Source organism: Paroedura picta, chromosome 4 (genome assembly GCF_049243985.1).
Source record: "Paroedura picta isolate Pp20150507F chromosome 4, Ppicta_v3.0, whole genome shotgun sequence".
Taxonomy (NCBI): domain Eukaryota; kingdom Metazoa; phylum Chordata; class Lepidosauria; order Squamata; family Gekkonidae; genus Paroedura; species Paroedura picta.
In genome coordinates this window covers 38,853,298-38,881,233 of record NC_135372.1, presented here as the reverse complement: position 1 = coordinate 38,881,233, position 27,936 = coordinate 38,853,298, and the positions used below count along the sequence as shown (strand labels likewise).

At 42.6% G+C, this 27,936-nt stretch overlaps 1 protein-coding gene across 2 annotated transcripts in view; it reads right to left on the bottom strand.

Moving 5' to 3' along the window:
- The window catches only part of COP1 (COP1 E3 ubiquitin ligase), a 181,186-nt gene extending 153,615 nt beyond the window's left edge, over positions 1 to 27,571 (bottom strand). Inside the window, exons 1-6 of one of the 2 annotated variants that reach the window (XM_077332509.1) lie at positions 27,008 to 27,571; positions 12,893 to 12,952; positions 11,085 to 11,182; positions 7,742 to 7,818; positions 4,259 to 4,378; positions 2,491 to 2,559 (exon numbers count right to left, since the gene is read on the bottom strand). In XM_077332509.1, coding sequence (XP_077188624.1) covers positions 2,491 to 2,559; positions 4,259 to 4,378; positions 7,742 to 7,818; positions 11,085 to 11,182; positions 12,893 to 12,952; positions 27,008 to 27,390 — 807 coding nt within the window. In that variant the 5' untranslated portion in view covers positions 27,391 to 27,571. The remainder of the gene's footprint in view (positions 1 to 2,490; positions 2,560 to 4,258; positions 4,379 to 7,741; positions 7,819 to 11,084; positions 11,183 to 12,892; positions 12,953 to 27,007) is intronic. The other variant, XM_077332510.1, reaches the window with a different exon arrangement.
- Between the last annotated feature and the right edge of the window lie 365 nt (positions 27,572 to 27,936).

Sequence of the window (27,936 nt, the reverse complement as noted above, 5' to 3'; positions counted from 1 at the left end):
CCAAGAATTGGACAGATAGATTTTGGAAGATGATGAATCCAGGATGCTGAACCTGACATAGACCACTGAACAAAGCAGGGGAAATAGCACAAAACTTCCCATTTAGTTGTCAGCTTTGGAATATTCTCAGCTGCTAGAATGTCGCACAGACATGTGTAGCTTAAGAGACCCCAAATACTGCAAATGACATCAATGGCTTCAACCGCAACAACTCTGAATAGAAGACCACTGTTAGAATGGTATGCTTCTGATCGTGAGCACCTGCCCTGTGAGATGACCTTGTCTACCACGGCATGCCGTGAGATGACCTTGTCTTTCATGCTCACCCTACAGCTGAGCAATGCTTACTTGAGATGCCTTTTCTGGCTGAACTGCTCTTTTATATTATTTCCTTCAGCCCAGGCATCATTGTTGATGTGGAACATCTACTGGCGCAGTCTCCCATCCGTAGAGTCCCACCACTAGGGACTACGCCAGTGGATGGACAGTGGCAGCAGTGCCAGAGCACTGAGGCACGCTCAATGCTCCGGCGGCTGCACCACTGCCAATCTTCCAAGGCTGTTCCCACCCTCAGCAGAGGCAGCCTCGGGAGACTGGTGAGGGTGCGTCCAGCCCAGCCAGCAGGTAAGGAGAGGGGGTGGGGGTGGGGGTGGGGGGAGGAGGGAGGGGGCAGGGAACAAGGATTCTCACCCCTTATGTGGATGTTCCACATAAGAGCCAAGAATCTTTATCAGTAGATTCACTGTGAACTTAAGATGGCATGCATATCACTCTTGGTCTTGAAGCACTGTTCTACCGCCTGACTATTATATCCTAAAGTCCTTTTAACACAACCCTCTGCCTCCACAACATTAGACTGATTCTCTGGATTTTAAGCAACTAGATGGTCCAGGTTTCTACAACTTTCTCCTCCACAATTTTAGCTATATCAATGAACACTAAAAATGCAATTTAACGTCAAGTGTTCTATCATTCCCAGGGCACACACTTTTTTCCCCCATGGCTATGAATAATTCCTCGCTCAGAAAGCACGGTAGTTTAAGAATTCTCAAGACTGTGGTTAATGTTCTCGCTTTGGACACATTAAAACTATGGAGGCAACCTTTCAACCAAGAAAATGTACAGGCAACCTTTCAACCAAAAATCTGTCTAGAGCCCCAAACTCGTTTTGTTCTACTTGCCTACCCTGTTTTATTCAAAGGTCCTTTTTTAAAAACAGCTGTCTATAAAATTAGCATTTCATTTCTATTTACATGCAGTATCCAAAACACCAATGCTATCATCTGACAAAGGTAGTGGAGGGAGAGTGCTAGAGATAGGAAATTATTCAGAAGTCAAACACAAACCTTCTACACTTAAGGTAAATTCTTGCCTTTATTACTCTTTTAGGCGAAAAAAAAATCTTAATTAATGTCTTCTATATATTATATAAACAGTGAATACATTTCTGGCTAAATTGAATGTATTTGAAGTTGGATAAATTCTGTCAAGCTCAATTATTCTTCAATTGTACCTTATTATTTAGTTTAATTGATGAGCCTCTTGTGGCGCAGAGTGGTAAGGCAGCTGTCTGAAAGCTTTGCCCATGAGGTTGGGAGTTCAATCCCAGCAGCCGGCTCAAGGTCGACTCAGCCTTCCATCCTTCCGAGGTCGGTAAAATGAGTACCCAGCTTGCTGGGGGGTAAACGGTCATGACTGGGGAAGGCACTGGCAAACCACCCCGTATTGAGTCTGCCATGAAAACGCTAGAGGGCGTCACCCCAAGGGTCAGACATGACTCGGTGCTTGCACAGGGGATACCTTTACCTTATTTAGTTTAATTATTGGTGGGGAAAAGTACTTTGGAGTGGTAGCACAGCGAGAGACTTGCCAGCCAGATGAAAACTAATCAAGACAAAGATGTGTATTTCAATCAGTACTATACGTCCTGTTATTATAAAGTACATCATTTTAATAGACTGCAGTGGGTTATATTCAAACTAATCATACAGTCCTGCGGTTTGCTTCTGAAACGAATGTTGAGTGATCAAAGCCAGTACACACACACTTGACTACCCATGTCGGACACCCTCCACCCAAGATTCCAGCAAGTCTGCTGCAACTAATTCACACCCATGCACCCTCCTGTCTCCTATACCTTACATTAATTCTAGCAGAACTTCTCTTGTCTTATGTTGCACTAAGTCAAGCCAAGACTCTATTCTTTCTCTGCTATTTTGTAAAATTAGGCATAAAATCTATCCTAATACTAATTAAATACACAACGCCCAAAAGCCACATACACCGCAGATTCAGCAATGCTTTATAATTCTGGATGAAGACAACAAAATTGTCACATCCTGAAGAACTTTTTAAAAATTACTGGAAGCATAAAATAGTTTCTAAAGATGCCCAAGCTCGAGGTCCTGCTGCCGCTTATTTCAAGAATTTGATGCAAAAAGCCAACAAATTTGTTTTAGAAGGAGAGCTGGTTTTAAATCAATATCATACCTCTCGTTTATTTCTCCTAGCAACCTTCAGGAATTCCATCAAAATCTGCAGCTGAGCAGCATGGGATTCCTGTAATAAGCGTAAAGATACAAAAGTTGTGTTATATATGAATAAAGTGTGCCTAACCAATGTGGAAATATTTTCTTTCAGATCATTCTTTTGAAAACAACAGTGTGGTGGCCAGTTAGTGTAAATATTCATGCCTACCTCTGCCAGACAACAGTCCATTAAACAGGTAAGTGGCTGATCAATACAACTTTATAAAATCATAGCTAACTGCTGAACATTTCCTGACCAAGACAGTGTCGTTAATTCTCTGTTAACTCTAACAAATCAGGAGACAGATTAGGCACTTACACTACATCTGCTCTCTCCTTAAACCCAAGACTTGAAACCTACTGCAAGACATATTTTCAGTCTCTGTGTTAAGTGAACCTCATGAGGAAGGGATGTAAAATTGGCTTCAGGAGATAAGCACCCATTCCCTAAAGTAGCTCATGGTTTTTAATATTTGATTAAGAGAAAACTAGCCCCATCTCAGCACCCAGGTAATGTCCATTGTCCCAGCTCTTTCCTGCCTTTCTAAGGACTCCACTTATACTGTTGAGTAAGGTTGTCACTTGGAGGAGAGCAAGATGCTGTTTCTGTTGTCTGCAGAGGAGAAGACACGTAGTAATGGGTTTAAACTTCAAGTACAACGATATAGGCTAGATATCAGGGGGAAAAAATTTCACAGTCAGAGTAGTTCAGCAGTGGAATAGGCTGCCTAAGGAGGTGGTGAGCTCCCCCTCACTGGCAGTCTTCAAGCAAAGGTTGGATACACACTTTTCTTGGATGCTTTAGGATGCTTAGGGCTGATCCTGCGTTGAGCAGGGGGTTGGACTAGATGGCCTGTTTGGCCCCTTCCAACTCTTTGATTCTATGATTCTATGAGTATGCATCAGCACAATAGAATTATCTTGCCCAGCAACTTCCTCTGGCAGACCAATTCTGTTAATTTCTATGCACCCTGGTCTTTCAAGTACTTGACAATCCACCCAGTCTTACTCCAACCACCCCTGTTTCTGCAATCCTTAGCAAGCAGCAAACAGGTTTATACAGGCCTTCATGGGCCAGCATATACAGTTAATCAGCTGGATTGGGTCTTGCTGGATCACAGACTGTGCAGCTTTACATTACTGCAATCCAAAAGTATGTATTAGTGTTATTGTTGTTGTTGTTGGCATCCAGTTAAGGCAAGAGACTTTCCAAAGTAGTTTGCTATAGCCTGCCTCCATGTTACGATCCTGGTATTCCTTGGAGATATTTAGATAGAGTTGACCCTGCTTAGCTTCTGAGATCTGATAAGACCGGGCTATCCAAGGTAAGGTCATTTACTAGGATGGTTAGGGCTGATCCCGCGTTGAGCAGGGGGTTGGACTAGATGGCCTGTATGGCCCCTTCCAACTCTATGATTCTATGATTCTAATTTGCCTGTCCAAAATGCCCATGTCAGTTATTTGCATTACATAGATAAAGTGAGGGGAAAACCCAGAATGCTCTTTAAGTGTTCGAAAACCTTCCCTATACATGCCTAAAAGACACTGGACTCACCATAGGTACCTAGGCAAGTAGCTATTTACAAGCCTGTAATGTTGTGGCGACATGAAATAAATGTGCCAAAGAATCTGACGCCACAGTGATATGTGATTAAGCTTTCCATTAAGATTTCAGGACAAAAAACAGGAAGTAAGATATTTTTTAATGACGATGGGGGGGGGAGACTTACGGCCTCCAGCTGTTTTTTCTTCTGGACCAGTAGCTCCAACATTAAATTAACATTAGCCAAATCAAGGTTGTCTTGATCTGTCCCCAGCAGATCTTGAAATATCTGCCACCTGTGGCCATTCTAAAAAGAAGGGGGAAAGGGAGGGATCAAGCATTATTTCACAGAAGATAGCTAAGACAAAAATCACAATACTCATGAATTACACAAGAACCTGAAGGCACCACTAGGGTTACAGACAGGGATGGGCCAGGCTGTTCTTTTTTCTCCTGCACCCAACTGTCTTCTCAGAGGTAGAAGCAGGTATACTTCAGAAAGGTTCAAGAAAAAGAAGATAAATCTTGAGGCCTTTTTCAGCCAATCATAGTGTTATATCTTGCTGTAGGAAACTACCCAGACTCATTCACCCCAGGGTTCAACTTATTATTCTTCTACCTAATTTATGACATTCACTCCCCCATCCCCACAATGCCTTTGGGATCTTTCACTAAAGGTTTCCACTGCCTGGTTGAAACCTAGGGGAAATCCTGTACTGTTAAGAATTACACAGGAAGGAATTTTGTCAGGTTCAGAGCACCTTATATCCAATTCCCGTGTCTCTCTCTGCCATCCAATTTGCTCCCGTCCTCTACCCACCTCCTGGAATGCACTCTCCCCCCCCCCCCCAGGTCTCAACCAGGGACACATGCTTTCCATTGTTTTAACTAGGGGACTAGGGGATTTCCCTAGCCAAAATGCTCTCTTATTTCTCTCAGAATAAATCTAGATATTAACATTTTACTGCTAACATCTTAATTCCCTCAAATGTTTCTGATCATTCTATGGTGTCACATCAGCTCACAAATCAACATTAATATTTATTACCATATATACACCAAGTGTGTCAGTCTTCAAACTGGTTGCTTCTGCCAATACTCAGCTAGCCTATTTGGGCTAGCTTTAGATCAAAGTACATGGCTTGCCCTTCTACCATTTTGTTCTCCAAATACATCTAAAGAGGCTCTTGTGCAAGAAGAAGACATGCTTCTAGCAAAAAGTGGGGAGGGGGAGTCCATGTCTACTGTCTTGTCATCCCCCCCCCTTGCTGCAGCCTTGCAAGCTCAAAGAATTCCAGGCATTCCCACAACCCTAAGGAGTGGGATCAAAGGGTATACAGAGGATAAGCAGGAAGTAGGAACTGAGAAAGCCCTGCGGTATCAGCAAAATTCTGCCTCTCCATTTTTTGGACCTTAGCAGACTCATATAGACAAAAATCAGTTCAATTCAGACAAGGGATTAAACTTCGGGCGAGTCACTGTCTTTCAAATCCCCACCAGTGAAAAGGTCTTGATAATAAATCGTTCTCAAAATAACAGTAAATGACTTTGCATGCTCCATTTAATTTTACCACCTCACTAAATCTTAGAAAGAGGAAAGAGCTGTCTGTTATCTGTTTTTATCTCACTCTGACCTCCAGACTGCACCACAACCTGTGAGGTAGACTATGGGCCAAACAATCTGTGGATGACTGGGGATTTAAACCCTGTTTGTGTCATTAATGGCTATTAAACTGCTGTAGGAGGTGACCAACTGACCTACATGCAGACTGTGGGAAATGAACTCATCTTCAAGAGTTAAAATACATACATGAGCCACACAAGATTTATAATTATGCTAAAGAGAGGCAACTTGTAGACCGTTTCAGGGGATCGGTCTGCAGTAAAATAGTTAGATTTAAATCCAGCGGGAGATCAACAAGAGGTTGTTGATCTGCGGGAGATCAACAAGAGGTTCATGGAGAGTCAAATCTCCTTTAGTCAGACAGGAGTGGGAATGGAAATCTGAGAGCTTAATCAGAAGACGGGTGCTGTAAAGAATGCAAAAGTACAACCCTTTGTCAACAGCTTGATCAGGCCACTTTGACCCAAGGAAAGCAAAAATCAGCATAAGGCTCTTCACAATAGAACATAACAAAGCTTCAGCCCTAAGGATGCAAAGCACTTTTGTCTGAAAGCCTCTTCAGAGGGGGAAGGTCTTGGACCTGAAAGTGTGTACTGTGTGTTCACACTGAAATGTCTTCTAGAAGCTGGCTGACCCCATCAGCTCTTCTTCAGAGAGAACAAGAGGGGGAGGTAGCCCTGGGCAGTGGAGATGGGATTCCCCTTGCCTACAAGTTTTCAGTGGAATCCTGTACTTCTTAACAATTCACCATAGTGAACAAGAGCTTATTCCAAGCGCATAATGAGAATAAAGTGTATGCATCAAAGTATAGTTGGGGGAAAGTCAAACCACTGGCATTATCAGCATTCTTCAGCTTGTCTGATTGGCCTTCCTATTTTCTGGTCATCTCGTAACAACTGAAAACCACAGAAATAAAGTTTAGTATAACAGATACACTGCTACTTCTGCAGTTGGATAGTTGCCAAAGAGCCAGAGGTGAAATACTAATCTGAAAACTTTCTGGGTGATCAGTGCAATTACATTTTTAGACTCAATACTGACCAACTGGGAAACCTTATTCAAATCCCTCATGAAGCTTGTTTGATGAAAATTGGGTACTCATTCTTAATCTAACCTACTTAGATTGTTGTAGGGATACAACAGGAAGGGAGAATGTGCACTGAGCTCCTTGGAAGAAAGGTGGGATAAAAATACCAAGTACGTAAACTGTAGTCTTGGCAAGGGAACCTTAATACTGCCTATTTCAAGGGCATCTGATTTTTAAAAATTATTATTATTAATGTCTTATAGGCCACCCCTTTCTTACAAAGTCTCAGGGCAGCTTACTACAGGCAAAAAGTCCAGAGATGTATTATATATACAATAAAAACACACACATAATATGACAATTTTACAAACCGGTCAACCGCTTGGGGTTTTCCAATGACATATTCCTTGTGACACTGATAGGGCTCTTACTCAAAGGGACAGAACTAGATCTGAGTTAGATCTGAGCTTTTGAGAGTTCAAGTTCCCTTCGTCAGATCTCCTCATCTGACAAAAGCAAATTAGACTCTCAAAATCTTATAACCTGAAAATTTTGCTGGTGTCTAAGGTGCTACTGGACTCGAATTTCTTTCACTGGCTGATAATACCGGTGGCTACTCAATGAAAGGGACAGATTTCACCAACAGCTTGTAAAAAGAGAAGAGATTAAACTGGCCTCACTCCGGGTCAGGGTTTCTTCAGCCCTGTCCATGGCCTGGGTTACTCTACCAAGTGAATCCTGCAGGTCTATGTGATCCTCCCCTGCCTTTTCACAAGAAAGAGATAATGGGCACACACCCCTCTAATTTTTTTAATGTTTTAATAACTTTTAAATTCAACGTAAATTTCTATTTTGTATTTTAACTTTATTGATGTAATGTTATCTTAATGCAATCCAGCATGAATCTACAAAGAGGACGGAAAACAAAATCTCTCCCTCTCTATATATATCCACCCCCCAATTTACTACTCCCCCCCTTTTACAACAATTAAAATGAGAGTAAAAAGATTTGGACATACGGTGCTACTCACTGAATGGTCCAGTTTGAATCTCTTTTCCTCAAATCTTTGCTTCTGCTTAAGAATGAGTTCATTTACTGGGGGGGAAAAACACAGAAAAAGATTTCTTCATTAGATAAAAGGCAGAGCAAGTTTCTATTAAGCATAGTTGCAGACAATCTTAACAGAAGCTTGAGAAAATAAAAAATGGTTTCACTACACATCTTTGGACCTTTTTATTCACCTAGCAATACTGAATTAAAACAATCAAAGTCACATGTCATGAAAATTACAGAATTAGACCTGCAAAATCAAGACTTAAAATTAAATAAAGAGGATGCAACATTTGAACTGCACTGGTACTCTGTTTACATCTATACATAAGAGTAAGACAATTTAAAACAATAAAGCAGCAACAGTGTGAACTGTCAGTACTATTTGTAGTATAGGCCACTGTGGTAAAGAGAACACAGAATAACATCCAAGCCAAGCCAAACCAAAATTTTTCAACAACCCCAATCCCAACATGCATTCGCATTTCAACGCCTCTGTCTGGAAGCTGTCCTCAAACAAGTCAGTACCTGTGACCTTTCTACTCTGAAAAGTGACAACACCCCAAGGATCCAGGCTCATTAACAAGTAATTTGTCAGAAACAAATGTCAAAGATCAGGATGCAGGGCTGAAGTTCCAAATATGAACTAAAATGACCCAAGACAGACGTCTTAATGTAAAGCTTTCTGATACCTGATCATATTATATTGTCTGACTGTACAATGTATAGTAGACACTAATATGCTCAAATTAATTTCCTGGAAACCCTTCAAAAGTTCCCTTTCTCTGCTCATTTGCTGCCCCAATCCACTACATTTTCTACACCATTTCTGGCTTATAAACAGACTACTTAGAGAGAGCATCACAGTTTATCTGACAATGGCACCAAGGGCAAACCAAGCTAATTTAGACAAAAGACTCCACAGTGAATCATCTTTGTTAACACTGTCAAATGGCCAATTTAACTTAACGATGACATCACAATTGCCAGAAAGAAGGATCAAAAACTAAGAATGAAACAGCAGTCAAAGATGGTTGCTCTTAAGTATTACCACTGTCACGTACTAGGGAATAGAGAAATAAATATTTGTCCCTGGGGAAACAAGAGTGTTTATAGCTACAGGCAAACATTTGACAAAGTTACCAAATCCACAGAAGTGTTTACATGGGAAAAGAAGAAAAAACTGCACACTATCCCCTCTTTGGGGGGGGGGGCACACAAGAGGACCTGCAGGCAAACTACAGGTTATATATTCTGAATTAAACTACTTTAAGGTAGCTCCACACAGCTCAACAGCAACACTTGCAAAATTCAGGAAGTAGGCAAGATGACAAGAGGACATGCAAAAGCGAAGGAGTTCTACTGGCTTGCCTGAAGATACTCCAGTTGCCTGCACAACTGCCTGAAGTTCACACAGAACAAGACTCAAGTGGTCCTGACCCACCCAGCCAGCTTGCAGTGATGGGGAAGCAGCGACACAGTACGCTTTCCAGATTAAACAATTTCAGTTGCCATTCCATTGTCCATAACAGGAAAAATACTGCTAGAATGTCTTATTACCAGAGACAAAAGGAAAATTAAGATGCTCTCCTGTTTCTACAGGGCACTCCTTCTGTAAGGGCTGGGGACAGTTATGACATACTGCTGGTTTTAATCTTCCAAAAATTGTTTCATGGCCTTTTAAAAATTTAATTATCAAAAGACAAGTCGCTTCCCAAAATGGTGCTGTAGCAGCCACCTGAATAAGTCTTAAAATCCTCAACAATCAAGGTTGAGGAACCATAAGACCAGAAGCTGAAAGTTGCTTAAGAAGATGAGCAAGAAGGGGTGCACCACAGAAAATCTTCACCAAATAGCCCTTCTTTGTACTTAAATACTTATCGGCTTTCAAAAATATTTGAGCCAGCTTGATATACACGCACGCAAACAAATAACCATAAAACCAAAAAACAGAAACTGTTAAGAGTAAAAAAAAATTACAATAAGGTATTGCAGTGGACAGAGCATCTGTCAAACTGCAGCTAAGGATTCCAGATGGCTAAGTCTCATGTGTGCCTATAGTATGCTTTAGAGATCTTTTGTTCAAACTTTACAACATTCATTGCATCTGCTCTTTTTGCTTGTTTCATACAATATAAGTGCCTCTTGCAACTGGTCAGAAAGAATTACAAAGTATCTCCATGAGATATAATGCCTTTGGTAAGACCTTTTAAGGTTTAATGATTGCATCAGCCTAGCTCTGCATACACAAGCGTGGATCTCAGGCCTTGCTTGAACAGCTCTTCCTCCGTCATAGAGGTTGGTCCTCCACTGCAGGGCACACATCTCTGGCAACAGACACTTCTGGCTCATTGAAAGACATTGGTCTAGAACTGGAGGAATACACTTCACAGCAGAGTATCACTTCAGGTATGGAAAATTGCTCAGCACAAATGGAATCAAGAATGCAAGCCTTACAAGCTACATTAGGTGGCCAGGACTAGGGTGAAGAACAACGACAAGTACAGGATGACTCAAGTAGCAGCAGATGTCTTCAGGCAAGGTTATCATAGCCTGGTAAAAAAATTAAGTAATCTAAAGAAGGAAACTGGCAGGCAATGTTCCCTCTTTTCTTTTCCCTACTGAGTGGAGCAGCTCACATCCTGACCAGAATATAACCACTGTAATCTTAAAAAGGGCAGTGGGCAGTGCAAGATGCTGTGTGGCTCCAGACTGCTGCTGGGCTGGGCTTCCTGGGTTAATGAACGGCCACTCACACGAGCAGCTTGTGGAAAGCTGACAGAGGGCACAGAAGGCATTCCAGATACAGGAAGCAATGCACAAGGCACCCAATGGCAAATGAACATTTATGGCAATGTTACATAGGACTTACCTAATAATCACAGATAGAACACACAGAAGCATAATAGTATGAAATTACTCACTGCCTTAGATTAAATCCTCATCACAACCTTTGAACAACTATGGATTCATCTGCAATACTTTCAGATCTACAAAGAAGCTAATTTTAATGCCAGGGGCTTTTCCTTATTCCCACAATTGCCCCTCCTTTGTCACTAAGCTAAGAACAGCTTTCTTACTTCAGCAACATTCAATTTGCCTTCTATAATATCTAAAGGGACTCAAAACTGTCATACAACCCTTCCTCAGATGCCCAGTTTATCAACTCTCCCTAGAACAGTAAAAGCCTTCAAGCACAACCTACCTACAAAGGAGCCAGACATTCAGGTGGCATTAGTTTTACTTGTTGAAAATCAAGAGGAAATCTAATTTTTTCAAGGCTATATATGACAATAAGCCTCAAAACTTACCTAGAAAGTTTGGGTAAAGGTGGTCGATGTTATCCACAACATAGTTACATTTCGGACATCTATTGTTGTCCTCCAAGCTTTGATGAATACATTTATAACTGTTAAAAGAAACAGCAAGCAAAAGCCATAAGAAACAGAATACAAAACATGGTTGTTTGTGTACATAGAAAAAGCCATCATACTATCTTCATACTCTATTAGTTTATATCAAGCATAGGACATATATTTTTAAAGTAGAGCCAAAACACAAATGGCCTGATGTAAAGGGTGGACCAAAATCGTGAGTCAACAAAATAGACAGGCCTTGTTTGGTTCTAGAAGTTAACACAATGTGACTTCCCAAAGAAGAAAAAAAATCAAAGAACAGTGGTTAATATTGAATATTTATAGCTACTCCATAAAAAGTAGTTTTTGCAGCTGCTTTGTATGTACATGCAATGCAAGGCCGATAAAGCTTCTTCCTTCCTGAGACAGAACAATCAAAAGAGCATCATGCAAAAGACTATAACAATATACAGATGCAAAAGATAAAGTAGGATCTGGTATATACATAGAATGCACTCTTTGATGGTATCATCCTAAAATATTGCTGATGATAAGAAAGTAATCTATTTTTTAAAATGAACCCTTAGATCAAAGTCACAAGACAGCTATAATTAATGCAAAGACCACAAATGTGCACTTGGTTCATACAAACACATAAGAGACCAGAAGATCACTGCTTCAGTCTTTTAGTTAGGGGCTCAAGGATCTCCCTCAAGGATCTCTGTAGATAAGCACTTGGTGCATTCTTGCAAAATTGTGTTGGAAAGAAAGATGCAGAACTTCACCTGTACAAGGACAGGATTATGAACTCACTCATTTCCTTTATCTTGTTTAATCTCCAATTTATTGGCTAAAAAAAACTAATTTTACATGAGGAGTTGAAGATGGAAAAAACAGAATCCATAATCATGGTCTATAAAGCTGTCCCTATTAGCTTCACTGGACAGTCAACTCCTTCTGGCATTAGCAAGGTGACCCATTCAGATGAGCTGAGAGGGAAAGAACTAAGATGACAAACAGTAAAGTGGGATCAAGGGGCAGGATTTGTATATGGCAATGGAAGTCGCATAAGGGGAGGGATCTAAGCTGCATCGGGGAGCAGAAGAGACACAAAAACGTAAAAGCATACTATCTACTATGCCTATGATTATAAACATCTTAAGCTCAATTTTTGTATCTCCCTAAGCAATGAGCTGTGGAAATGTATGATGCAGGGGCACAGTGCACAGCTGACCTGTGATAGAGATGGACAAATTCAACTTTTTCATCACAGCACATACACAGAACAGGAAGCATGAGTCACATGCTCTTCCCGTTTCCCCTTGCATTATGAAGCATGCAAAGACAGTCTAAGCACCCTTACAAGGCACAATTGCATGTGCAGAAAAGATAAACCTGAATGCAAAATCAAGCATACATTAATGCTAGAGCAGCACAACGAAGAATGTGGACTGGGCAGCAACCTCACGTAATGGGTTCTAAAATCAGTATTTGCATGGCAAAAAAGAAATACCAGATGTTTACACCTCTTTTCAGCAGTTATAAGGACAATGCTATTTTGTCAATACAGATTTCTATATCAGAAATTCTAGCTGCAAAGCAGTCTCAACAGCAAATTACAGCCTAAGCGTTCTGGATCCATATATCTATACTTGGGATAAGAGTTAATGACAATATCTGTGCCATTCCAAGGACCCAACAAGTGCCTCTCAACATGAGAAATTTATTAATAAAATTAAGACAGCTTGGTCAAGAAATCTTACCAGAAGCTGTGCCCACATTTTGTCATATATGCTTCTTCAATCATTTCAAAGCAGATGGGGCTGGGGGGAAAAAAAAGAAGAGTTCATTTAAACATAGTAGATACTAAGTTCCAAACAGTCAGCTTTAGTTGTAAGGGAGGGTGAGAAGAGAGAATTAAGTCAACAGCAGCTAAGAACTGTGTTACATGCCAACTGGCACTACAAAATCTATTAATCTCTTATAATTGGAAACTGTGAAACTGCACGCAGGGAATAACCAACAGAATCAAAATAATCACACATGCAACAGATTAGAATAAATTTAACAGACTAAAAGCTAAATGTTTCTCCTTATACAAACATAACAGGCCTATCCAATATATTCTTATATATGCTTTGAAATTGAAAATATATAACAAGAAAAAGTGCCATAAGAGTTTCCCAATTCAATTTCCAAGTAAAGTGGAAAAGTTAGCAAAGCCTCTGCTTCTTGCTTCCAGAATCGGTATTTTCATGTTAACTGTGCCACCAAAACTAAGTTGGCAGCCTTCCAGATGAGGCCCCAGAATTGGAATCTGTCACCGTTAAAATCTCTGTGGTGGCCTCGAGCAGTCCCAATGAAGCTTCAGTGCCCTTGCAACCCATCACAAACACAGCTCTGTACCTTCCCAGTCCAGTCACTAGTCTACCAAGGTGGCACTGATGCTCCGAGGTAACCTTACAACACCAGACCCAGATTTAGAAAAAGCATAAGCGTTGGTTCTTATATGCTGTTTTTCTCTACCGCGGCGGTTCTCAATTGCCCTAGTGCTGCAACCCTTACAGCAGGGGTGGCGGCAGCGTGTGTGCGTGCACGCCGCCACCACTGCTCCTCTTGCTTGCTGTGGTGCTGGCCTCCACACAGCCTCAGTGAGCTCAGAGGCGTCGCAAAGAAGGCCAGTGCCATGCCACCACTGCGGCCTCTGCAGCCTCTGCCGCCGCCGCGGTCTCTACCACAGCGGCCACCACCGCACCCCCTGGGAAAGGGCCAAATGACCCCTCAAGAGGTCATGACCCCAACGTTGAGAACCACTGCTCTACCAGAAGGAGTCTCAAAACGGCTTATAATCGCCTTCCCTTTCCTATTCCCACAACAGACACCCTGTGAGGGAGATGAGGCTTAGAGAGTCCTGAGATTACTGCTCGGTCAGAACAGCTTTATCAGTGCTGCGACTAGCCCATGGCCACCCAGCAGGCTGCATGTGGGAGAGCAGAGAATCAAATCCAGCTCCCCAGATTACAAGTCTGTGTTCCTAACCACTACACCAAGCTGGCTCTCTATTACACAAAGCTGGCTTTCTACTAGGCCCTTCCCATTCATGGTCCAGACCATGGGGAGATGAGTAAGAACTGCCTCCAAATAACTAAATGGAATCCTCACTTAAAGTTTCTCATTTTTCCCACTTACAGAAAAGAGTAACATTGGCCTTGCAAGTAACTTCCCTATAAACCCCTGATTGCGAGAGCTCTGTTCTGGAGACAGTACAGGGCTGATCCTCCCTCATGGCCAGGCAATGCAAAGGAGCTATCTACTAATTTCCCCTTTCTTTCCTGGCCCTGTTAAGCTGGGAAAGAGAGGTCAGTCAGTTTATTGTTTCAGTCCTCAACTACTATAGGGACACATGTCCAACCATGTGTGCTGTGGTCACATAGCTGTGTAAATAGAAAAGCGCAGTGAGGGTTACTTTTGCATTCATCTTCTCACAAGGAAAGAGTAAATAGCGTGTACTCCACGGGGATGCTATGAAGACTACAAACCCAATTAATTTAGTCCTAGACAAATAGCTATGTTAATCTGTTTTAGAAAAATAACAAGCAGAAATCTTGTGACACTGTAGCGAGATTTAAAAAAATTTTGTAGTCCAGAGCACTTGAAGATGTGAGCTCTAATCCCCAAAAAAACTTTACACAGGAATAACATCAGAGTCCATAGCACCTTTAAGACCAACAAAGATTTATTCAAGGTCTTAAAGGTGCTACTGGACTCTGATTTTATTGTGCGACTTCAGACCAACATGGCTACCCATTTGAATCTATCCTACAGGAATAACATGATTAGTCTTTAAAGTGACAGTTTTCCAAATGTAGTTTGCTGGCTGCTAAAAAGTAGCTTATACAGAAGGTAGTTTGCTGGTTGCTGAAAAGCTCATACAGCAGATACATAGTTTGTTGGTTGCTTGCAGCCTCAAGAAGAAAAGGTCACCACAGGGAATGCTCTTGTGGGACTCAACCCAGACAGGCTTGATCAACTGGACTAACGTGTGCCAGGGCAAAGAGAACTGTTAGGCATTTCCTTTTTCTGTGATCACAGCGACCAACATAACAGTGAAAGAGAATGGGAATGGACAGCATTTTCTCAAGTAGCCATGTACAAGGAGTTTAACGTTCACTGGTGGGGACTATGGGGCGACCTTGCTTGAATACAAGACATCCTGGATACAGGGAAATGTCAGAGGCCTGTGACTGAGAAAGAACATGTGAGGCCACCAAACAATCTTTTTGGAAAATGGTAATTCACCTTTTATGTGATGGCAGTCAATATTTTTTTTATCTCTTATACAAGACCCCTGCTTCAAAAAACATATCCATCTGCTTTAAAATAATCTCTGCAATAGGTTTTTATTTGAGCTTTACAATGGTAGGGGGTTTCCTTTTTTACTTAGCAAAGTCCCACGACATGTTAACCTGTATTTTCTGTAAAGGTGCTTTAAAAAAAACAACAACCCCAAAACATCCTTATATTTCATGGGAACTTGCTCTGGTCACTTAGTCCAGAGGTAGTCAACCTGTGGTCCTCCAGATGTCCATGGACTACAATTTCCATGAGCCCCTGCCAGCGTTTGCTGGCAGGGAGTCATGGGAATTGTAGTCCATGGACATCTGGAGGACCACAGGTTGACTACCCCTGGCTTAGCCAACAGCATTTATTTTGGCGCGGCTAAATATCTTTCCCTCCAGTGTATACAGAGGCCATCTTTTGGACATTCTCTTTGCGGAAAGGTTGTGTCTTCACAGCTGCGGTGCACCTGACACTTTATATCAGTGGTCCCCAACCCCTGGTCCAGGGACCGGGACCGGCCCGTAGATCAGTCAATACCGGCCTGCAGCTCCTCCTCATCCTCCTCCCTGGCTGCTGCCTTGGGGGCTGCCCTGCCATTCTGTCGCCGGCTCACCTTTGGTGCTCTCCAGCAGCTGCCATGACTGGGGCTCCCCCTCGGATTGGCACTGCGCAGCTGCTGCTGGCAGCGTCCCCCAGTGGGCAGGGGGAAGTCAGGGGTTTTGGTGGGAAAGCAAGCAGAGCAGGGACTCAGCCGGCGGTGGCAACGTCTATCGACAAAAGACTACCCCCCCCGGGCCTCAGTGAGCCCACTGTGGACTGGACATTGCGGTCTGGCCATCTTGTAATATTTGTGTGTTGTTGGAGGATTGTGCATGTCTCTTGGTCATGCTGTTTTGGCTGTACCATTTTATCTTTTTTTAAATCACTGTTATGCCAATAAAGGTATTCTGTACTCGGTATTCTGCCAACAGCTCCATTCCTTGTGCTCTTCACAGTCCACATTGTTTCTACAAAACAGCAACACGTGGTAGCATGCCTGTGGGGGGGGGAGGGAAAGCATATTCCACATATTAAAAGTACTTCTGTCTATGTTTTAGTAGTTCTGGATATTTTTCATCATCATTCAGTAGCTCTGAATATATTGGCATTCGTATTTTAAGTTCAGCAGCACTCATCCCAATACAGGGCAGGGAAGACTGCTTATTCCCCATCGACATGAATGCTGTCATTTTTTCTTAACCTCTTCTTCCTATTATTTATTCAGTTTCTAGTCCATAAGATGACATGCCATTTTATTCAGGACTGCGAAGTACGCTTAAGACCCACTGGCATAGGCTTCAGCAACAGAATCCTAAAATTCCAAGTAGTCTATCAAATGACTCCAGTTATGTTTTTATTAACACTCTCCTCTCAACAGAGTCACAGAACTCATAACTGTCAGTCAGTCAAGCTTACCGTGTCTAGCCACTGGCCATAACACCAAAGGCAATAAAACCAAATACAGATATTAACAAATTTTAAATGTTATGTTAAAAGTACTATTGGAACCATAAACTAAACAGTTTATGAGAATTACTTCAGTTGAATCTTGGGACAATTCTTTTTAAGCGTATGCAAAAAGGAAACTATGCGACACATAAGCATCAACATCTGAAAGCAAAAATATTATATTCTGAGCGTCCGGGTATATGTTTAAACAAGAGTGGATTCCTACCAATCAAAATATAATGAGATAACAAGGCAAATCCTCCCCAAAAGAAGAATCACATATCAGTATGCTGACCCCCAGGGATTTGCAAGCAATGCCCAGTCCATATTGCCATTGGCACAGTATGAAAGCTTAGAAAAGTAAAAGATATTTGGGTTTTGATTCAAAATATTGACTAGGTAAGGAGTTCTACAATGATCACTTTTAAATAGTTTGAACCAGGGTGCTGCTAGAAAGTATATGATTAATGCCCAATTCAACAGTGTGTCTGAGTTGTAGACTGATTCCTTCAACAGTACAAAATTGGCAGAAATCCCTAAGATAGCGTCAGGAATGGAATAATAGAACTGGCAAGACGTTTTGAGTCTTTAAGTAACAACAGATTGAACGAATGATAATTTAATAGTTCATAGCCCTAGATCTTTTCCAGTGCTTTAAATAGCTAAATACACCCCTGTCCTAATAGAAATAGCTAAATACACCCCTGTCCTACAGCCCTCATCAAAGTAGCTAGAGATCCTTTAGGGAGCATCAGAATGCACCTTAAGAAATATTTTTGCTCTGTTTCCAAAGAAACAACAATATCCTCATTCTATTCCCAAAATGTCTACTCCATAAAGGAGGTGGGAGGTTGCTTTTAAATAATTTTATAATTGGCTCTTTGAGGTACCTGACCTTAGTGTGGAAAAAAAAACCCCAAAAAAGCCCCCATGAGTTTAACTACTGAAGATTTTATTATCACCACAAAAAAAGAAAAATGTAAGAAGAGCATAACAAACAGGCTTTTCTAGAACACCAATCTTCAAAATAAAGCAGCTAGGAGGGAAAAAGAAGGGGGTTGTGAAGTTCAACATTTATGAACAGTTTTCAAAGAAACCCATTTTGCCCAAGGTAGTTTCCAGATAAAAGCTACTGCTGCACAATCTAACTGAGGAATCCTTCTGATTTTTAATCAAAGGCCATATTCCTCTGTGCCAAAGTGGGATATGGCTCTACTGCCCACAAGCTCTGGCTTGCATCTCTCATGCTGCCTGTATAGCAATAGACACTACAATAACTGGAAAGAGACTATCATGACATTTGTGTAGATATTTACCTTTACCTCACTAATGGAGGTCTAACATACCTTACAATACGGTTCTCTCTTCCTTCATTTTACCCTCACAATGACCGCCTTGTAAGACAGATAAGGCTGGGAGAAAGCCGGGATCAAGATCATCCAGTCAGCTTTCACAGCAGAGTAAGGATCTAAACCTTGGTCTCTCAGATCCCAGTCTAAGACTAGAAGTTTCCAGGCAAAAAGAAGGGAAATGGCAAGTGTTCTCATCTCTTCTATCACAGGGATAGTATTATTATTATTATTATTATTATTATTATTATTATTATTATTATTATTATTATATTTATATCCTGCCACTCCCTTGCGGCTCGTATCAGTGTCCTTCAGAAATACATAAACAAGACCCTTGTACAAGCTCCTAGGCATGAAAATTAGAGCAGTGGTTCCCAGATAATAAGCTCTTATGGCCCCAGCACTGAAGTCAGACAACCAATTCGCCCCTAAAGTCAGACTGTTCCACAAGTGGAAGAGCAGCTTTTCCAGATCCCAGATGAGGAGCTACTGTAATTATAACACCATGACTGACATCACTGAGGCCCATATATATCCTTTCAATGAAACTAGGAGAGATGCTGGCCATGATAACCATAGTGCTTTTGCCTGCCCTGGAAAGCTGCCCTCTTCCTTCAGCTTAAAATATTCACAGCCAGGAAGGAGGAAGCAAGCAACTTTCGGCCTGGAGGACAAGGACAATCTCTGATTCCACTGTGAAGATGGCCAATCACCAGCTGCAGTTGCCATTAAGAGCAGCTGCTGCTGCAAGGACATGTTTGTAACTGAGAAAAAGGAGACATAGCTAGAATTCTCTCTTGTGAACATGGAAGAGCTGCAGAGATACATATAGGTATTGGGGTGGACAGGCAGGCTAGTAAGGTACATATATAGCTGCTGTGTTGTTGTTGTTATGTGCGAAGTCGTGTCCGACTCATCGCGACCCCATGGACAATAATCCTCCAGGCCTTCCTGTCCTCTACCTGGGGAAGGCACTGGGGAAGGCACTGGCAAACCACCCCGTATTGAGTCTGCCATGAAAACGCTAGAGGGCGTTACCCCAAGGGTCAGACATGACTCCGTGCGTGGCTGCTGTATCCTGTGCTTATTATGTTCTTGAACACAAAGCAACATACGTGTGAGTGAGTGAGTGAGAGGGGGGGGGGGGGAGAGAGAGAGAGAGATAAAGGATTCAAGAATATTGTAGGACTCCTAAAGATATTCTCTATGCTAGAGAGAAGGAGGATCAATTTCTAAAAATTTGAGAACCACTGTGTTAGTGTATGTCAGAGGTGTCACTGACACCAAACATCAGTCACAAATAAAGTAACATCACCAAGTAAAAGAAATACTGAATGGGGCACTATTTCTAAATGACGTTAAATAAGGTACTTTTAATATACTAACATCAAAACTCAACAAATGTTTACAGGAGGCAATGGAACTTGCTAAAAAAATGCCTAGGATCATATTGTATTGGAGTCATATGGTATAATATGGTCGAATTTGTCAGCTTTCCACAGGGCCTGTGAGATGGAGCTCTTCCACCAGGCATATGGTTGAGGCCTTGGTGAGGTCCCGGAGTTGCCAACAGGGGATCCCTTAGTGTTGGTTTAGATCAGGACCCTCACTCAGAATGAGAGAGAGCTCATGACCACATGCTGGACAGGGGGTGGGAGTTAGAACTTTTGCATCACCATCTTTAAATGTTAATGTTTAAGGGGTTTTTTGGGGGGTGTACTGGTTCTTATCTTTTTACTGTGAACTGCCATGAGTCAATTCAGAACTGCAGTACATAAATTCAAAAATAAATAAATAAATACACAAATATTTGATTGATTTGCATAGAACGTATGTGGTTGCATAGTTTTTGAAAAGTGTCACGTTTCAAGTGTTTGTTCCTACATTGATAGTTAGCCTCACCCTGGCAAAAACTTGTATTTAAATAGATTGAATGTTTCTCCATTAATTAGATACACAAGTAACAACAAGGCAGCAGCAAAATCTAACTATTTTTAGTTACCTCTTTGCCAAAAACGGACCTGTGCTACTAGGGTCGAACTAGTGGTCTTGGAAGCACTAATCTTACATAACAGAGATGCTATATCAATTTTCATATGAGAGAGGATGCAAAGCAAATACTTTGGAAATCCTTTTTAGAATCTCTCTGGCCATGTGTTACATTGGAAGTATTAGTGAGGAAAAGATAAGAACACGGCTACTTACTAGACAGCTTTTTAGAACCCAATCCAACATGATAATTCGATACCAAAAGAATCAGATTTCTCCTTCAGCCACTCAACCCACACATATGGTGTAAGTACTGAAAAATCAGAAAGATACCAGAAAAAACAAGGGATAGAATCATTGCTGAATTAGGACAATGAAAGTCTGATGAACAGCTCCAAGACTAACCAGCCAATATGAAATTCTTAAGGAACAGTAGTTAGATGTTTGCAAGAGTAAGGGGCAAATGCTGGAGAAACTGACACATGCAAGCAGCACAGGGATTAATGCAAACAAAAAACAGGTGCTTTTGTTTGATTGGATATCAGCAAATTAAAAGGCAGTAACAAGAGGCATGCTGTTTTATGTGTCACAGTAACACCTGGATATTGGAAAGCGATTTATCAGAAATAGATATGGTAGAGATTGTGTCTGAAACATGTTCTGTTTCCAGAATCAGCGACATCAGCCCAAACCAAAGTATACTGCAGTTACATACATTAAAAGCTACAGCTGAAACTTCCAGGTGAAATAGTATGAATGTAATACTAAATCATCACCGGGATTGCTGGGAGCGACTGAGGGCAAAAGAAGAAGGGGACAACAGAGAATGAGGTGGCTGGATGGAGTCACTGAAGCAGTCGATGCAAACTTAAATGGACTCTGGGGAATGGTAGAGGACAGGAAGGCCTGGAGGATCATTGTCCATGGGGTTGCGATGGGTCGGACACGACTCTGCACCTAACAACAACAAAATCATCACTCTTTACCTTAAAAGCTATTCTGTAATGCTTCTTTCAATCACAAACGTTTCATCCTTTTCAATCACCAGGATCCCAGAGGGCCAGACATTGGCAGATTTATCTTTTGTAAACTTAGGAAAATCATTTTTGAAGTAGAAGTGTCACAAAGGTAGAGGGGAACTGAACACTCCATTTATTGGCAGCAAATGTGCCTGAGGTCTTTTCCCCAATGCCACATTCTTCATCTAGGCTCCAATACTCAATCCAGACTGAGAAAAATGTTTGAAGAGGAAACGGCTATGAAAAGAACAGCCACAGGAAGGGATAAGCAGCCACTTGCTACTGTTGTTCTTTACATACTGCCCCTCTCTTTGATTTGTTGGAATAGACATGGATTTAGACAGAAAAATCTACATCAGAAGGGATGGTCAGCCAGACCAAGAATATAGGAAAACCCCTGTTTCAAGAAAGCCCCCAGGAGAAGACCTAAGCTTTTTTCAAAGACCAATTCAGATAGTCTAGGCCAAAGGCCGCTATTCCTACCTGCATGGCACAGATCACAAGTTTGTAGATGAGATATACTCCAATATTCTGTTCCACAGCACATCACTGAAAGCTTCCGGCTAAGCCATGAACTCAGATACATTCATCTAACAAGATTTAGAGGCTGATACATACAATTTCTCAGTCTACATGTATAGCCAGAAACCTTCAACGACTTGCAGGGGGTGCCTCACTTTCGCCTGTATGCATTATTCCGTCTTTGCACCCTCCATGCAAGCACCTTACTGGCAACTTTCCCTCCTACCCAACCACCAACTTACCTTTTACCTGGCTGCATCTTTGTACCACACCTTTCTCTACAAGTGGGACCCAAAGCAGCTTACATCATTCTCTTTGCCATTTATCTTTACAAAACTAGGTACGTTAGGCTGAGAATGTGTAACTGGCCCAAAATCACTAGATGAGTTTCCAAAGCAAAATCAATATTCAAACCTGGGTCTCCCAGGCCCTAGTCTGAAACTCTAACCACATAGACTGTTTATGCACTGGGAACTTCACACACTTATGTTTATCAGTTAACAACTCCATTAACTAGCATGTGTGAATGGTTCATCACAGAGTTAAAATCACAGAGCTATGAGATTGTGCATCAAGGCCACGCAAGTTTTAATCAAGTTTGGCTAATACATTCAGCAGCTAGTCACCAAGACAAGTACCAGTGAACCAGTTCTAGGAGAATGAGCAGTACAATTTCCAGTTCAGAGCTTGACATAGCATACTCATTAGGGTTGCGTTCATCTGCACACTTCAGAGGAAGCCCCACTGAACCAAATAGGATTTAATTTTCAGTTGGGTTTTAAGAGTGCCTAAAGCAACGCACGACAAGTGAGTCTCAGTTCCTGCTCTTCCTATTTACAATATTAAGCTAATTTTGAATTACCTCACAGGGTTAGCATTAGGTAAGAGTGTAAGTCATAACCATTTATTTTACAATTTCCATAATGTCGTAAACACTTTCCAGGGCTTGAAAAACTGACAAGGGTTACCTGTGCATTCCAGGATAACCTATGCCTACAGAATATGTTTTCTCCAATGCTGAGCTTACTATTAGCTGTCTGCACTTGAGGCTGACATCAAGAACATGTTAAAAAGTTATATTTTTCTTAAATCAAACCAGCAGCAGAGCTACCACTATGCAAGAATGTGTAGGTGGCCTACACATACCAAAGCAAGCCTATAAACAATATATGATATTTATATCCCAAGTGTAGACTTCTGAAAGCATTTACATATTTGAACATCTGAAATACATAAAAGTCCATACTTACTAACTTGAAAAAGTAGTTATGAACACTTTTCAGAGATAGGAGCCGTATAGTCCCCAGATCAAGTCTCATCTGAGCTGTTAACTCAATGTGGCCTTGGGCAAACAATTATCTCTCTGTGATCTACATGGGTAATTAGCCCACAATATAGGAATCACAATGACCTATTTTACACAGCAAAGCTCCTATTGCTTTTCCTGAATGTTCACTTTCACATATGTTATCTTAACAAGTGCCACCACAATCCTGAAAAGCAGAACAATGTTACTTGGCTCACATTGCAAAGTAAAAAAATAAATTATGCCCCTCACAGGACATTATGCTCGAATGAGAAAAATCTGCTCAGGGTCCCCAGCCCTAAGGAAATCAAGCTAACCTCAACCAGAGCCAGGGCCTTTTGGGCCCTGGCCCCAGCTTGGTGGAACATTCTGCCAAATGAGATCAGAGTCCTGAGGGACCTCCAGCACTTCCACAAGGCTTGTAAGATGGATGTTCCGCCAGGCCTGTGGTTGAGGCCAGACGTAGCATCAGAAACCACTGGCTTCTCTGCTCAACTCCACCAGGATGAAAACATGCACTGCAGTTCCGAATGTTTTCGCTCTAATGAAAGAAAGCACAATGGCCAATTGTAATGTGTAGTATCTTAATATTTAATGTTAGTATTTTATTATTTAAATATGTAATACTTTAATGTATCATAGAATTGATTGTAATTGTTACTGAGATTTATAAAGGGATTTTGTCTAGTACATAACTGTGTAATCCAGTGGTCCCCAACCTTTTTATCACCGGGGACCACTCAACGCTTGACAATTTTACTGAGGTCCGGTGGGGGGGGGGGTTACTCCTCTACTCTCAGCCACTGCCCTAACGCTCTCTGATCGCTATGGTAATGTTTAAATATCCCTTCAAAATAAGATACAGATACGCCACAACAATGAACAAAAGGAACATTTTATTTTCATGGAAATTTTAACTCATGACAATGACAAATCAATGGGAACCCTGAGCTTGTTTCTCTGCAACGAAATAGTGCCATATAGGAGTGATGGGAGACAATGACACCCGAAGTGTGTTGTAAAGCAGTGGTCCCCAACCTTTTTATCACCGGGGACCACTCAACGCCTTTTACTGAGGCCCAGAGGGGGGGGGTAGTTTACTCCTCTACTCTCAACCACTGCCCTAGCGCTCTCTGATCGCAATGGTAATGTTTAAACATCCCTAAAATAAGATACAGACACACCACAACAATGAAGTGTGTTGTAAAGGGCTGGGGGGAATGAAGTAAAGGGCCGGGGGGGGGGGAAGAAGGTGTCCTTCGGGGCCCACCTCCAATTAGTCAAAGGACCACATGTGGTCTGCAGCCCACAGGTTGGGGATCACTAGTGCAATCCACCCTGAGTTTCCAAATATTAATCCTAAAATAAAAATAAATAAAACAACCTTAGTTCTTAATAACAAAAATTAGTTAATACACGTTAGTTCACCCATGTTTATCCCTACTCTCACAGCCTATGCTCATTTATTTCAATTTATGCTCAACTAACCTATCCCACAGAGTTCTTATTAAGGACTATTAGGTTTAGACAGCTTTTTAAAAATCAAGTGTTCCACATACTTCCAAACAACCCCATAGGGCAAGTTAATATTAGACCACAGGTTAAGTCAAGGGAATGGAGGCTGAGAAAGTACAGAGACAGGAATAATAGCTATACTTGGTATTTTATAGCAAACATTAAAAACCAGTGAAATGTACTCATTCGAGCACTGGATGCAGATCTGAGAGACCAAGATGCAAACCCACTCGCTGATCTGAGTTAGCCTGCCCTATTCCATTAGGTAGTTGTGAAGACAGAATGCAGGATGGGTGAACTCCCACCTTCCTTGGGAAGTTGTCTGGGTGGCCTTGAGCCAATCACAGTCTCAGCCACACCTACCTCACAGGAGAACCACGTACAACACACTCCTTGTAAGATGGATAACTTTAAGAAGGAGAAGAGGTGGTTGTTATATGCCGCTTTTCTCTACCCCAAGGAGTCTCAAAGCGGCTTACATCCGCCTTCCCTTTCCTCTCCCCACAACAGACACCCTGTGAGGGAGGTGAGGCTGGAAGGGGGGGGAGAAGCAGTTTATCTTAGTAGCATATGTAATACATGCTATGGGCCCCCTGGTTCCAGGAGCCCTGGACTGCTGTACAGTCAAGAAACCTTCACACTGTGATTGATAGGTCTTCATATTTAATGCAGCTTGCAGACCGCAAGAACAAAAGGGCAATATGCATACTCTGTAGTAACTAAGCATGTGCATCGCTCATTGAGCATGCATGCAGACTAGACGCTGCTTAAGTGTGATGGTCCCTTAGATATTGGGGTTTTGCACCTGTGTGTCCAGCCAAGATTTGAGAAACAAAGAGGACTACCACCACACTTCAACGTGATTCCCCAAAGGGAAGTTCCTACATAATTGCAGCTGACTCTTCATGTTTATAAGTATTGTGTGATAACTTTATAGTTATATATAGTGAGCTATTGATGGACACTGTGTGAGTGCTATTGTGTTTTGGATGTGAGGGTGATCTGGCTGCAACATCTGTCACTCTATTGATTGCCATGGTTAATTTAGTTAAGCTGGCTGGCTAAGAAGGCGTCCCCTATCTCCCCCACCTCTCTATGTACATCCCTCCTGAAACTGCACACTTAGTGGAAGAGGATGACCATCCCAGCTAGGAGTGTACCATTCTTTGGTCAAGAGGATATGACAGCTATTGTGTTTTGCGAGTCATCATTATATTTTACACTTCTGAGGTTTTAAGTAAGAAATTGATGACTCTCTAATGTGTTAGTGTTTATTTTGTTAGGGATATAATCTTTTGACTATTACAGGTTAAAATGACAAGTCGTGAGCAAGGTATTTGGTGCTATCACCTCAATTGAACTCCTGCTCAAATATCAAGAAGAAACATAGAAACATACCATCCAAAGAATGGAAGCCCCTCCCATCCGTGATCAAGTTAACTGGCAAATGCAGACATAACCCTAAAATATTCTAACTGTTTTAGAATATTTTTAGTGTTATTTATCATTGTTTTACCCACCCTGAGCCTTTATTTTGGAGAAATAAAGATTGTTATTACTATTAATAATGTATGTGTCTATCCCACACTTCCATAGTGCTCAGGACAAGTAACAGCAGTAAACAACATATTAAGTTAAAAAGTTAAACATTTACAGGTATTACTAATGCCCCCCCTAAAATTTCCAGACAGGGAATTTACTATTATTTACTATTAGTACTATTTACAGAGAACATGAAGCCATAAGACAGGTTTAATAACTGCCCCAGTTAATAATAAAAGCAGTAACAATAACCTCACTAACAAATGAACTGTTAACATATCCATTGTAACCCCGCAGATGAGTCAATGCAGGATTGCCCCATGATGTTCTTAATTATCATCATTATTGGAGTAGGACAAAAGGGAAAGCTAAAGAGGCAAAAAAAAAAAAAAACCCGAAGGAACTAACTAGCTACTGTTTCCAAAATCCCGAAGTTACTTGCGCAGCAGAAGTAACAGCGCCAGTTGTGCTCCGCTAAGGCCACGAAAGCCCTCCCCCACCCCCGGCTCTGGCGCTGTGGGGCCCTGCGACTCTTTAAGCCGGGCCTGGGAGCGAGGGAGATTAACCCTGGCAATGCTGGGTCTCGCAAGAGGGCTGTCATCCGAGACCCGGCGCCCTTGGCCAGGGGTAGTCAACCTGTGGTCCTCCAGATGTCCATGGACTACAATTCCCATGAGCCCCTGCCAGCGTTTGCTCATGGGAATTGTAGTCCATGGACATCTGGAGGACCACAGGTTGACTACCGCTGCCTGGCCACCCCTCGCCCGCTCTCTTCCCCCCTCCCGCGGGGCCGCCGCCACTCACCACACGAAGTCGTTGCTCTTGTCCTCGTAGGAGTTCAGGAGCCCATTGCAAAGCGGGGTGAGCAGCGGCCTCTTCCTGCTGCCGCCCGTGGCCCCGCCGGCGCCGCTCCCCGCCCCGGCCCGCCCCGGCCCCGCCAGACGCGAAAGGCCCGCGCTGGAAGAGCCGGGCACGGCGGCCGCCACCAGCACAGGCCGCGCGGGGACCCCCAGGCCGGCCGAGGAGGACGACGAGGAGGAGCCCGGCGCCGTCGCGGTGGCCGAGGAGGCCGAGGTGGTGACTGAGGAAGCGGCGGCGGCGGAGGAGGACGACGAGGAGGAGCCGGCAGGGCCCGTGGCGCCCGACCCGGCCGCAGGGTGGTGCGGAGGCTGCCGGCTGCCGGACATCCCGAAGCCGGCCTGGCTGCGTCGTAGCAGGTAACGGGGGCGCCTCCGGCTTGTTCAGTCAGCGCATCATTTCCCCTCAGCGCGGACGCTGTCTGTCAAGGGGAACAATAAAGTTTCAACAACGGGGATGAAGGGAGGGAAAAACCCTCTCCGCCCGCCTCCAGCACGATGGAGAACCATGCGCGAGGGATCGGATTGGTTCCCGGCCACCCCCTCCCCTTCTTTCTCAAGCAAAAAGGGTGGAGTGAAAGGAAGCGCCTCCCACTTGTTGAAGCTTTATTGACACGCTCTATCCTGGGGAAGGAACAGACGGCGCGTGCGCCCCTGAAGAAGAATTTCGGTCTCCGTTCGTGTGTGCCTTGAGGGGGGGAAAGGGTGGGAAGTTAAGCGCCTGCGCTGAAGGCGCCTGAGACTGGTCGCCTAGCAACCGAGAAGGCCTAGCTTTGCCCCCATTCTCGGCTACGAGCGAGGTTGCCAACTTCCAGATCCTGGCTGGCGACTTCCTGGGATTGTAATTGATCCCTGGGAGATGGAAATCAGTTCGCC